Source organism: Artibeus jamaicensis, unplaced genomic scaffold, assembly GCF_021234435.1.
Source record: "Artibeus jamaicensis isolate MK-2021 breed Jamaican fruit bat unplaced genomic scaffold, CSHL_Jam_final scaffold_3307, whole genome shotgun sequence".
NCBI lineage: Eukaryota > Metazoa > Chordata > Mammalia > Chiroptera > Phyllostomidae > Artibeus > Artibeus jamaicensis.
The window spans coordinates 504,807-518,540 of record NW_026522040.1 but is presented as its reverse complement, the minus strand read 5'-3'; the positions used below and the strand labels follow the sequence as shown (position 1 = coordinate 518,540).

The window sequence follows — 13,734 nt, the reverse complement described above, 5'->3', positions numbered from 1 at the left end:
GGTATGCTTATGGCAGATACTACAGCAGGAAGTCTTCCTTGCATTGTGTTACTCTGATCCCAGTTTGGGTTGTGAAGCCCAGATCTGTTCCATATTATGAAGCATTTTCCTAACTACGAGACTACTTTGGGACTTCTATCCAATTCAGTGCCACAGGACTAAGCCACTAACTGTTGACAGGAAGTTAAACATACAGAGATATCTATAGACTTATGCATTATCTATATCTGTACCTATATAATCCCACTATAACATTTCTGCTCAAGACAGACTTAATTAGCTTGTGGAAAAACTCTCACCACTGACAGGTTGACTGGGGGAGTGTAGATGACAAATGAAGGAAGGTGACAATATCAAATTATTGCACACAAAACACCTTTTTTTCATCATTACCTTGATTTATTTTCCTAGTCTGTTTTTTTTCCTCAGATGGAAAAATAGTTTCATCAAGAAAACAAATGTTTCTGCCAAAGTGAAAGAATCTCAGGTTTTAATGCTTTTCTTTAAAAAAGTCAACATTGAACTAGCCCATGCTCTGCACCCCAACCCTGTTTTGCTGACTAAAAATGTTTTAAAATCACTGGCAGAAAACAAGGTATTGTCCTCAAATAGGATGATTATATTTTATTGCTGCCTTGTTTAGTATATATTTTTCTCAGTTGGGAAAAAAGTCTAGGTGAAAAATTACCTAATAAAAGAAGTGGTTTACATGGTCATAACATTTAAATTGCTGCCAAAGAAAAAAATGTAAAAAAAAGATTTTAAATGGAAAATATCACATAATTTCAAAAAAAAACTTACCTCAATTTTCTACCATTTATCATGTACTATAAGTCAACTTTCTAATAGGATTATAGTCCTTTATTATAAGCCCCTAGTGGTACTATGGTATACATTTTAAAAATGCTACTACAAAAATGTTCTTTTCTTTTTGTTTCTGCCTATTGTATACTTAAGCTATAGATAATTTCTGAATAAAAAGCCTACGGTAGGTATAAATGCAAGAGTTAACTGCTCCTGTTTGCTGATGTCCTTTTCATGTCCCACGGAGGTGGCCTCTCTCAGTCCAGCATCTTCTCCTGTTTCTTGCCTTCCTTTTTCTTCTTCTTAGATTCAGCTGCAATGAAAATAAAAACAAAGAGAAAGAAAAGCATCACATTAGTAAGCACCGGGGAAGAGCCACTTCTCTGATCATTGGCCAGGAATGGAATGATTAGATAGACAATGTGCATGTGTGCACTTGTACACACACAGGTGCACACCTGCTGGAGCCAGGCGAATGGCGAAGAGAGTAGGCAGGAGTGATACAGTCCAGCTGCAGGGGAGCACACACAAATGCCTGGGATCTCATTGGTTGCCCCCATTGAATAGACAAAATACTGTCTGGGGTCCTACTTAAAAAACAGAAACATAACAGTCATCTCTGAAAGGAGCCAGGCCACCGCTCACTGGTGCACTATAAGAGCTTTGCTTAGCCCCCCACTTCCCACCTTCCCTTCCAACGGGACAGGTGATGGGCATCTTTTCTGATAAGCAGTGTCAAGGTGCTGCCATTCCTGATGTGCCTGCTGCTTATGGGTTTGGCCAGGTATTCCTGTATGAAGGACCAGCTGTGAAACACATGGAGGTTTGATCTTGTAAGGAATACTTACAGAGTCAAATCCAGGGTTAAGCAAATGGAATGTACCCATCTAAAACACACTGGGTAAATAAAATGATGAGGATTTAATTCAAGAGACTTCCTCCTTTTCCAGTTGATCATCTTGCCATCTCCTTTTCATAAGGGGAATGCGGTGTAGAATAGGACATGTCAACTTTGGCTCCAAAGATGATACTGGTCAGAATCACAGGGCTGGCCAGTGAAAGGATATTGCTAAATGCTTCGAGGATCCTTCCCCCATTTGGTCCACAGTAGGGGCAGAAACGTATGGTTAGGTATAGGCTCTGGAGCCAGGTGGCCAGAGTTTAAATCCTGGCTCCATCCCTAAGCTATAATGAGACTCTGAGAAAGCTAACTCATGTGTTTGTATCTTGGATGCCTCACTTATGAATGGATGTATGTACAGTACCATTTCATAGGGTGAATTCCCACATGACACAAGTTGTATAAAATCCATTGAAAACAGAACATTGCCCGATAGCATATGCTCAGTAAAGGCTAACAGTTTATCATTAACATGATCATAGACTAAGAGGTCATTTCTCTGCATAATTAATATTCTTCATCATCATCAAGCTATATTGGCTCAGCAGATCCTAGAGTGTGCTAAACCACAGAGGAACCTAGGGACAAAAACAATGGCCAGCAGGGATCAGGGCTTTGTTCCCTGGATCACAGGGCCTGTTCCAAAAGGGCCCAAAAGTTGGTCATGAGAGGGGACATGATGACAACCGCAAAAGCAGAAATCCGAGTTTATACTTCAGCAGAGCTTGAACCTCGTTCATTCATATCCTCACCACCTCTTCAGGTTAAGTTTTAAAGTTCATCATAAACTAGTCAAAGGAGTGTCTCTGCACACAGTACCTGTCCTAAGCTTCCTTTACTCCAGCTTCAGGGCTGCACCCCACACGATCAGGTCAGCATTTGCTCAAATCCTGCTACACTGCTGTCTGTACATATCCATTTTGTTCATGCATATCTTCCCCTTCCTATACCAAAGGGACTTACACTTTCACCCTCTCTGTGCTTATCATTATGTCTTCTCTTGATCCACGAAAGGTGAGATAACCAGAACTTCCAAGTTCAAAGATACCAGAAGGTCAAAGAAGGTTTTCTGTTTAATATCTGAACATTTAATAATTCCCAGTCTTTGACTGACATTTTAGGCAACAGCTATAAATGAGAATGATATCCTCAGGGAACAATCTAGGATGTTCACCGGATATAACTCTGGTTTCCCTTGTCTCAGTTTCTACAGATTCTTTCCTGGGCAAGAGTGGATGTCTGTAGCAATAATTTGCATATTTTGACTAGCCTTTCCCTATTTCATACATAAATCTGAATGGATGCCATACTGATGAGATGATGAACACATTTATTTCATAAAACTTGAACTAACTATTCAGAAATAGTAAACACTATTTGATCTAGCTAACGTAAGGTGTTCATTTCAGGGAACACTTTAGGGACGGGACTTTTTCAATTCTCCCAGCTAAAGGCAAGAGCACACCCTCTCTGTTACCTGAGCCTGACATTTATTTTATATTCATTAATTAACTTGTTAAATACCAAGAAATTGAGCAACTGCCCATTTAATCTGCACCCTGCCAATCAATTTATGTTTTTGATACAACTGGCAGGTCATTATAGCATTCCTCAGACACACTGCACAGCTAAAGTCCACTTTGGGTTCAATCTAAATAGAAAAGATGATTCTTCAGTAAAAACCCATGAAAAGACGAAAGAATCTGCATTTGCATGAGGTTAATTTAATTTCTTACATAACAAAGTATTCAAATTTTTGAGAATAAAAAAGAAAACTGAGTCAATAATGTTGCTTCCAATGAAAAGCAGGGTTTTGTGCGTGTGTAACTTGTATGTACATTTTACTGACAGACTGTTTGTCTGTGTGTCCTCCAAAACTTAGGAACAGCTTCTCAAGCTTTACCCAGTCTCCCTGAGAGTTTTTAAATAGTATTACAGAATATATGATCTACTATGATCTCATAGTATTATGGAGAGAACCTAGTCCAACTGCCCTTTGGAAAGAGAGAAGAAATAAAGACCAAAGGAGCAACAGTGATTCTTTCGGGTCTGCAATGATCCAGCAGCAGAACCAGATGAGGGGCTGTTCCCCGACACTTGGCCTCAGCAGCCATTCATCATTACATCTAGAGTGAATTCCTCTTAGTTTTAGTTTGTGCTTGTATCTTTCTCATTGTTTAACTGTTCTTTTACTGGATTCTCTACACTTAGGCTCATTTCAACTTCCCAAGCCCATGACTATTTCTTTCTCCTTCAACCCCACACTTTGTTCCATCAACCTCATACTTGCAATTCTACCTCCATCTTGTGAGTGCTTCTCGGGTACCAGTTTTGATGCCCCTTCCAATGTGTTGACCTCTTGGTCTTATTTAGAAGCCTGTTGTCTTTATTTCCCCTAGCAGAGTACTTACATCTGTAGTGAGAAGGCAGAATCTCTATTCATTGTTATATCCTTAGCCCACAGCACAGTACCCAGTACAATATAGTTGATCAGTGAAGCTTTAGTAACATAAATAAAATCTGTAGCATGCAAGAACACATGCCTCACTGGCTTACCATACACCCATTTCCTTACAGTGGTCTTTTGAATTTTCCTGGGTTATTTCCATCTCAGACTTTGCATATCATCTTCTGCCTACCTGAGTATCTTTCACTCCTACTATCTCACCTTTTCTTAGCCAACATTTACTCATTCTTAAGATCTTAGCTTCAATCTTACTTCCTTAGGAAGCCTTCCCATAGCTCTGAGACAAAACAGGTTCTACCCAAAGTTAGATACTTCCATTGTGACTCTCACTGCTCTTACGAAAATTAGAACGGAACTATTATTTTGTGTACCTAAGTATTTAATATGCATTTCCTCTGTTGCATGAGTGTAGAGACCATATCTATTCTTCTGCATCTTTGTCCTCAGTGTCTGGTCCATTATAAGGCTGGTTGCACACAGAGTGAAAAAATGAACACTTGAATTGGAATTAGAAAAAAGTCACTCCATTAGTATATAAAAAATAGTATTTCCCAAGGAAAATAAGGAGTGTAAGTTCAATCAGAATCTTGTAATATTTCAGTTCTTCCAACAGAAATAATTTGTGGAGAATAAAATTATAAACATAAATGCATGAATTCTCAACACTTTTACTTTTTGGTCTTTAAAGTAGAAGCCTGAACTAACTCTGTGGGGGAAAGTGATGTCCCATTTTAATGGACTTTCAAGGTTACAGTGAAAGAAACCATTGCTATGTGCAGGAGGATCATGAAGTGGCCCAGGGCAGGGCTCTAACAGGGCAAAGTGAAGTGCCCTGCCATTGAGTCACTGTGGCGGTAGCTACTCTCAAAGGTTTTATGAGCCAGTGCGATCACCATGATCCTGACGGTGATGCGGTAGGATGCCTTAGTTCACACTGAAAAGACACATCAGCGGAAGGAGGTACAACCACGCTACCCATCAGATAACACCCCAGGGTTCATGTCACTCCTCTCCAAGCAGAAGAGGATGCAAACAGAAAATGAGCCATTGTTAAATGTGAGAGGAAAGGGCACCTGCCTGAGAAGGGACTTGTCCTTGTTCCCATGGATGATCCCAACCAGCACATCTCTGTCCTGGAAACTCACAGTGGTGCCCTTTATTTCTGCTTTTTGTTTTGTTTTTAGTTTATCGGGGTGACATTGTTTTGTAAAACCATACAAGTTTCAAGTGTACAACTCAATACAATACCTGAACACTGCATTATGAACCCACTGCTTGCCCCAAGCAAAGTTCCGGTCCCCACTTCCCTCCCTTTGCCCATCTCCTCCTCACCCCCTTTCCCTCTGGCTATCACCACACTATGTGTTATATATATTTATTGTTTTTACTTAAACCTTTCACCTTCTTTCACCCAGTCCCCCAGTGCCCCTCCCCTCTGACAGCTGTTCGTCTGTTCTGTGTATCTATGCCTCTGTTTCTATTTTGTTCACCAGTTTATTTTGGTTCACAAACCTGCATCCTTTGGGGTGGGTAGTCTTTGAGTTGCTGGAAGTGTTCATCTCTCTCACAGTAAGTATGTAAATTTTTTCATTATTTTATTAGGAACAGATTGAACATTTAAATACATTTGAAAGTGTTCAGAAAGTCTTAAGACTTTCCTAAGAAGAAATATTCTAGAAAGAATTCTTGCTGCTCATGTGGCTACAAAACCTGTTCTCAAGACACGAAGGATAGTCAAACAGCATGCTTCATTTCTTTCCCGTCAACTTGTAGGCCTTTTTAGCAATGGGACTGCCATGGCCTTGGTACAGGGCAACACCCAGTCCCATTTCGAGACTAGGAAAATCTGGAAAGGAATTGGGCTGTGAGTAGGCATTGAAAGAAAGGTGTCAATTTAAAGATTTCTCAAAGACCTTGAGGGGGGATATTATTCCAAAAGTAGAAGAGTTGAGAATTCTGGAGTAAGCTTATCTTATTTCCCTTTTTCCCCCCAGATGGCCTGCTGTGTATATAGAAAACATTTTTTAAAATTAAGAGATTAAGTGATTGAGAGGAGCCCATATTTTAACTAAAATGAGTCAACCTCCATTTGCTAATGATTTAAATAAGGTGGCTTTGGGTTAGTAAGCCCAAGGGAAGAATTATTAACCAGAATGGGAAGAGGTGATTCTACCTGTAAGAGGCAGAATTCATATATGAAGAAGCAATGGACACTCAGAGAAGGGCACCGCAGACTCAGAGGTCAAGGGTGCCAGCACACGGGGACAGCTGGAGGCATGTCTGTGGGGACTCACCCAATAAGCCATGAGACATGAGTCAGGAAAGGGATCCCGTCACTGTCAGATAGTCTCCCACTGTGTCAATATGCCCCAAATCCTGGGTGTCACCAAGATCCTCCTAGAGCTTCATGAATCTATTTAAAAGAATTGGTCTGTGCTTTTGAATTACCTGCCCCGCCACTGAATCCCTTTCACCGTGACTGCTGTGTCTCAGAAAGGATAATAAAGCTTTCTGCATCACGAATGTGCAACTCAGAGATCCGCCTAGAATCCAGGTACGAGTTGGCTGGCTTCCTGATGTGGCACCATTCACCACATGCCCCGGTATTTCAGTTCAAACTGGATAGTATACAGTAAGTGCCACAATGCAGGAAGAAAATTTCATTTAAAAATCAAAAGTATAGCCTTTAAACAAGTTTTCTTAATCTATTGCCCTCGGATAGGGTCCCGCCTAATGTCTTTGTTCCTACTGTTTTGTTGTTTTGTCTTTGACCTCATAGTTTATAATACCACTCACTTCATTTCTTCTTTCATGGACTTGATGTGTTTATTTCTAGAATTATGTATGGAACACATACATACATCTGACAAGAATTACAAATGGAAGACACACCTGCTTACATATGACTATGCCTCAAGCTGCCCACAGGCTGATACCTGTTCTTTATCTCACTAGCCACCTACCGGTTTGCTCATCAGTCTCTATTTCCTAACAATAGCTGGTCCTCCCTCTCAACCATCTGCCTTTCTCATATCAAGTAAATAGGAATAAAAGACATCACACACCTGTGTCTAGATGCCAGTGAAACATGTTCAGAACATTTAAGGAACCTCTGCTTGGCTCCACTTCCTTTAGAGGTAACTCAGCACTTAACTGCATCTCCTCCAGATAGAAACTTCTACTCCGAAGGCACCAATGAGTAGTGTAGATTCCACCAAAGGTTTAGAAGGAGGACATGAAGAAAGATCTCATCGACCACATAGAACAAGCTTACTAATAAAAGTCCTTCAGTATGTCCGTTACTTTTCAAAGCAGCTAACCCCGTGTCCCTGGACTGAGCCCTTCTTACTTCACGCGAAGGCTCCTCTCCACCGCTTTTTCAGCCGATTTCCCTCCTGTTTCTCCATTTCCCTTCTTTTGTGGGAAACATTACAGGTAACTATTAGCTTCTCCAACCCATCGAACGAGGGACCATCTTTAGAGTGCACTTCTGTGCACAGTCGAGTCAGGCGTGTGTTGATGTCTGATGCCTGTGTGTAGCCGGTACACACTCAGTAAGCTAAACCCCTGCTTTTTAGCTCAGCACATCCACACAGTACTGATGTATCAGCTAAACCTAGCCATTCACTTGGGAATGCACAAACACTAAGCATAAAACATAAAGCTGAATGTTTTTGTGAATTTTTCCTTTCCGAGTCAGAGAGAAGAGCAGTGGAGACGAGAATCAGAGGTGCTTAACCCAGGGCTTTCTCTCTTGTAGATAGTTCCAGAAGGATATCCAAAGCTGTGTGGGTACACATGTGTGTGTGCATTCAACATTCCGCTGCTAAACTTAGTCTTTTTCGCAAAAAGAATGTTTTCAAGTATTAAATAAAACTGAAGAGAAGCAAACATAGTTAAAACAAGGTAAATGCTGCAAAGAATGTACAACTTTATATGTGTAGCTTCTACATTGTCAGTACCACTTTGTGAATAGAGCGTACGGATGCAGTAGCAGGCATTTCCCTACCAGGCTATGGTGGGGATTCAGGATGTGTGTGCCCGTGTTGTTGTGACAGTTATTATAGGCTGTCACACCTGGTGGGACTAGTGGCCCTAATCACACTCGTGAACACACACACATACACACAAACACATACACACACAGAGAACCATGGATTGGGGGAGCTAATGTTCGGGTTTCCTCTGTTAGGAAAAAGCATCTGCCTCTTCCTCAATTTGCAGACCACTGCGGACCTTACATTCTTGACCGTGACCTCCCCACACAGAGATTCACTGAATTCTTCTGCCTCCAAACAGGAAAGAAAAATGTTTACTTCTGACATGATTTGAAATGTTTAAAAGCTTTGTTTCTGCAATAATGAGGACATAGAAATCTTGTAAAATTTCATAAATTATATTAGTAGCCCAAGTCAGAAATAAAAGTGTATTATTATAAACAATAATAAGTAGTTTGCACTTGGCACATCATTATTCTCTATCATAACTGATGCTTAATCATATATGACTGGCATTTATCAAAAATTAAATCATGATTTATAAAAAAGGGGAAGGCATGAATTCTAAAATCTTTAAAATTTCAGCAGGTACGGCCCCATGAATCATGTTTTATTTGCTGCTAAAGAGGTTTCTCTTTTCACTTGTGATGTGCTAAGTCCCCCTCAGAAATTCCTGTTGAATTCCTAAGCCCCATCCCTTAGAATGTGAGCATATTTGCAGACAGGGCCTCTTAAGAAGTAACTGAGTTAGAATGAGGTCATTAGGCTGCACCCTAATGCAATATAACTGGTGTCCTTATAAGAAGAGGCAATTTGAACACAAACACCCGCAGAAGGAAGACAATGTGAAGACATATGGAGACGGTAGACATTTATGAACCAAGGACGGAAGCCTGAAATGGATCCCTCCCTCGTGGACTGCCAAAGGAACCAACCTTGCAAAACTTGTGATCCCCGACTTCCAGCCTCCAGAATCATGAAAAAATACTTTTCTGTTGCTTAAGTCACCCAGTCGGTGGTACTTTGTTACAGCAGCCCTAGTGAACTAATACATCACTGAGCTACATCCACAATCTCTTTAATTTTTATATCTTTTGGCACACCCTCATTAGTGGTAGAGGTGCAAAATGCAAGTGAGTTTGTATGTCCTTGGGGAATTTAAATACACGATCATTTAAATATGTGATTCTGGTACTACAGAGCACGGGATTTTATACTCAGTCATGATCTCACCCATCTCCACAACTGTCCTCCAGACTTCAAGCAGGTGAGCTACGTTCCCCACCCCAGATGCATTTCTGGGACCCCCCTGCGCCCCATGCTCCGACCACAGCCGCGGCAAAGGCTAGAGCTGAACGAATTCCCCTGGGCTTCTCCACATTTTTTAGACAGGAAACTTCATAGCAGCTTGATTGATTAGCCTTCTGCACTGCAGTGAAGATCTGAAAATCATGTTTTCTATTTTCTGTAGAAGAAAAATAATTCCTGCAGGCCTCGCCAGAGTGAGTGCTGTGACGCTGTCCACCTCCAACCCGTAGCTCTGGGCTGTGCGCCCCCTGTGCAGGAGGACCTCAGGAATGTTTTTTTAATCTGCTTCCTGCTTTTTCGATTTGATAAGCTCTTCTAAAAATTGTATTGACTTCTGAAGAAAGACTTTAACTTTTTCCCCTGCCTCTGTGTGCTGAGCAATAGCCCGCCTGCTTTGATTTCTCTGCAGGTTCCCGGAGGTTTTGCGTCAGTGCAAAGCTGGCCCGAGTCACTGGGAGTGTGTAGAGCATCCCCACTGACAGTGCTTGTCACCAGGACGGCGGTACCCCAGAGCCAGAGGAGTATCAAAGTGGCTCTGAGTCTCACGGTGGGGAGGAGGAGGTCCTCCGGCACCTAGTCCAGGGTCCCACCTGGGAGACCACTGCTTTGTCTTACTCTCAAGAAGAGCGGCCCCTTGAAAAGAACCCAGTTTGACAAATGCAGCCCTAGGAGTTAACATTTGCTTCAGTGCAACTATTATACAAAGACAAGCGGGGGCCAAAAGTTATCTGACATGACGCCATTCTAAATGCCCTCAAGCATGCTTATGTTAATGTCTTAGGATTATCACTGAAACAGAAACCAAATTTATTAAATTTCTTTTTAGAATACCCAAAGAGGAGGAGGCACTCCATTTTGGAATCACTGGTCTAATCACTGGTCCAGAGAAGACATCTGGACATGGACTGTCCTGACCTCAAGTTCAAGCCTGAGTCCTCGCTAGCTGGCAAGTCGCAACCTTAGTGTCTTAATTTGCAAAAGATGAACAAGCCTCCTTGAGGCTGCTGTGGGGGTTAAGCAAGACAATGTGGTCTAAGGGGTTAGTGTAATGTCTGTCACATCATAAATTATCAATGGGAACAGCATTTCCGGTGCTCAGGAGATGCTGATGACAACAGCTACAAATTAAAACACAAAGCGGGAATTCTCAATCTGGTAGAAGTTAGAGGAAGAAGCACAAAAGCTTCTGGGGTCAATAAACAGAAAAGTTCCCTCAACCCAGCAACTAATTAGTGTGAGCATCGCTCTATTATGCAGTCTTCCTCAAGACTAATTATTATATAGCTGCTGTGTGTGTGCAGATAATGAGCCTCTGAACGTGGAATTTACCAAGGGACAAGAAAGCAGACACAGCGTGAAGTGAACCCTACAAATATTTACAGTTCCCAGTTCTCACATCTGTCCTGGCAATTAGGGCTAAAAGCTGATTAGTAAGGATGGGTGTAAGGTACCCAGATGAGACCGTCTTCTTCCAGGTGAGCGAGCTGCGCTCTGACAGTGATTTCTCTGTACATCACGCATGCAATGAGTGACTGGTGGTCCTAGGGAGCCAGACCAGGACCATTTAGCTGGGACACATCATTCATCCATTCAAGCCAGTACTACTCATTGAGTTCCCATCACGGACAAGGGACCATGAGATGCAGTAACTTACAAAGGTGAGATATGGCTCCTGACCTCAAGATGTTCATGGGTGTGAGCAGCATACAGGCACTGGCTACAGAGGAATGAATGAAAGACTGTCTTATCAGAGGGGTGGGCCCTCTCCTCCCTCCCAGTAGCTTAATGTTTAAGAAGGGAACTTTAATAAATTTTTCTGATGGGTTGTATTTTTCCCATGACCATTTAGTCCCCTTAAATCCCTCTCTCCCCTGCAAGTTTTACCGCTGATCTCTTTTCTAGTCTTTGAACAACACACGCACGTTGTGGCCTCAGGGACTTTGAACTTCCCCTTGTTTCACTTAGAACCCTAGTACGGCTAGTTCCTCCTCCAGGTTCAAACGTTACCCCTGGAAGAAGCTTTCCCTGGTTACTCTCACTTAGCCCCCCGCTCCCACCTCTCTTCAGTCACTCTAGCACTTGGCTCTTCAGTTCTTAAGGCCACTCACTCCAATATGTAGTTATTTTAACTACTTGTACTTGTCACTCTTTTCTACCCATCAGCATCACTACAATGGAGCAGTGAGAGGAAAGGAATATCCCTAGCTCCTAATGGTCTGTCTGCTTCACTCAAGTCTTTTTTTAAAAGATTGTATTTATTTATTTTTAAAGAAAGGGTAATAGAGGGAGAGAGTGAGGGAGAGAAAGGTTGATGTGCGAGAGAAACATCAATCGGTTGCCTCCTACACATTCCCAACCAAGGACCAGGCCCACAACTCAGGCGTGTGCCTGGACAAGGAATCGAACCTGTGACCTTTCAGCTTGTAGACAATATCATTTTAGTGAGAAAAGAGCAGAATTAGATCTTCTCACTACCCGGAGAGTAGCATGGATGGAAAATGAAATACAGGTGTTCACAAAGATCAGTGAAACCGAATAGAGACCCCAGAAATAAATCCACACATATATAACAAAGAAGGCAAGCATACGTGTCCAATGAATTAAGGAGAGTGTCTTCAATAAATGGTGCTGGGAAAACCAGGCAAACATGCAAAAGAAAAAAGCTGGATCACTTCCCCACACAATATATAAGGGTTAACGATACATGGATTAAAGACTTAAAAACAAAAGAAAATAAAATGAAATAAAATAAAATGCAGATGTTCGAAGATTTTCACAAGCAGCATCGAGAGATCAAAACCTGGAAAGTAAACCGAATTAAGAGTGTTTTCCTCCGATCAAGAACGAAATTCCCACAAGGCATCCCAGCTGTCTTTTTCTGGTCAAATGCAAGGGCAGCCACCATCAAGCTCACCCCACTCCTGATCCAGAGTCTCGGGGGAGGGAGCCCATCGCAGGCTGGCAGCGTGCGGTGGGATTCTGCCCCTTCACCTCTCTCAACACAGTCAGAGGTCCCCAGCCCAGCAAAGCTCACCCAGAGTGCTGCCATAGTCATTCCTGAGGGATGTCGGAGCCCAGGAAATAGAAAAAAAAGTGTTGGGGAACTTCTTTTATCTTTAAAAGAACTAACAAAAGAATCTATTTAGTGGGGAGAGAATTGAGAATGCTGGGAATATCACTTTCCTGACCCCTTTTTCCATTTAATAATCAGCTGCCAAAAGCGTTGTCCCGCACACAGCTGAGTCTTGCACTTAAAGAGTTGCTGTTCTTTTGATCTTGGAAGACGGATCATCAAACCTAAGAGAGGGCCAGGCAGCCGTCCAAAAAAGAGCAGCAAGATGGCAACGCTTTCAGAAGGGTCCGGGGAGATATAAAAGGAACTGGGGTTATCGTGAGCATGGGAATTTAACAAGGGCCTGGTTACAGCAGGGCATGAACTGGCGGACAGGACCGCAGGAGGGATTAACACTCTTCCCTGGACCACCTGTAACACAGGCATCCACCCATGTGCCCCTGTTTCTGACTGACTGGACTGGATGAAGGGAATACCTTTCATCCAGGCAAACTTGGAGACTTGACATCGTATCACGTTGCCCTGTTGGTATCAAAAGGAGCTTCACAATACCCCTTATTGATGGATCTTATTTAAAAAGTAACAACTAATAATTTCCATGTCAACAATAACTCAAGATTCTACAATGTTCCGCTGTGATCATTTGGCCATGTCACCTGTGGCACCTGGGAAAATCCCAGGCTCCTCACAGTGGCAAACCACCGGAAGCCTGGTCCATGGGGCTGCCCTGCTCCCACAGACGGGACTGACTGTAGGCTCCAGCTCCCCACCCTGGCAGCCCCATCTGGCTTGGCCAACTTTCAGTTCCACAGGGACCTCATCCTCCAAGGGGACCACTGAGAATCGCCTGCTTGGACATTGTGTACAGAGCCATCAAGCACAGACTGACACACGTTTCCAAATTCTCCACTTGTTCACAGTATATTTATCTCTGAAGACTTGAAAAGGACATTGCTAATGGCTCCAAAGAGGAGAGACCTAACCGTCTCCACAGCGGAGTACCCAGCGGTCCCCAACATAAGATAACACCCAGCAACTTTTTCTCCACATCACGGCATCAATGCCCATCGATCCCAATGGGAGAGAGGCTGGGGTCTTACACTCTTCTCCAGCACAGTCCGACATCCCCACACAGCCCCTGGCAGACTGCTTGCCAAATACCAGTTCAAGGCCCTTACAGCTT

General features: G+C 42.6%; 1 protein-coding gene across 1 annotated transcript in view; it reads right to left on the bottom strand.

Moving 5' to 3' along the window:
- Window positions 1–383: 383 nt before the first annotated feature.
- Window positions 384–13,734, bottom strand: part of PTN (pleiotrophin) — a 95,343-nt gene continuing 81,992 nt past the window's right edge. Inside the window, exon 5 of the mRNA XM_037150365.2 lies at window positions 384–1,117. Coding sequence (XP_037006260.1) covers window positions 1,062–1,117 — 56 coding nt within the window. The 3' untranslated portion in view covers window positions 384–1,061. The remainder of the gene's footprint in view (window positions 1,118–13,734) is intronic.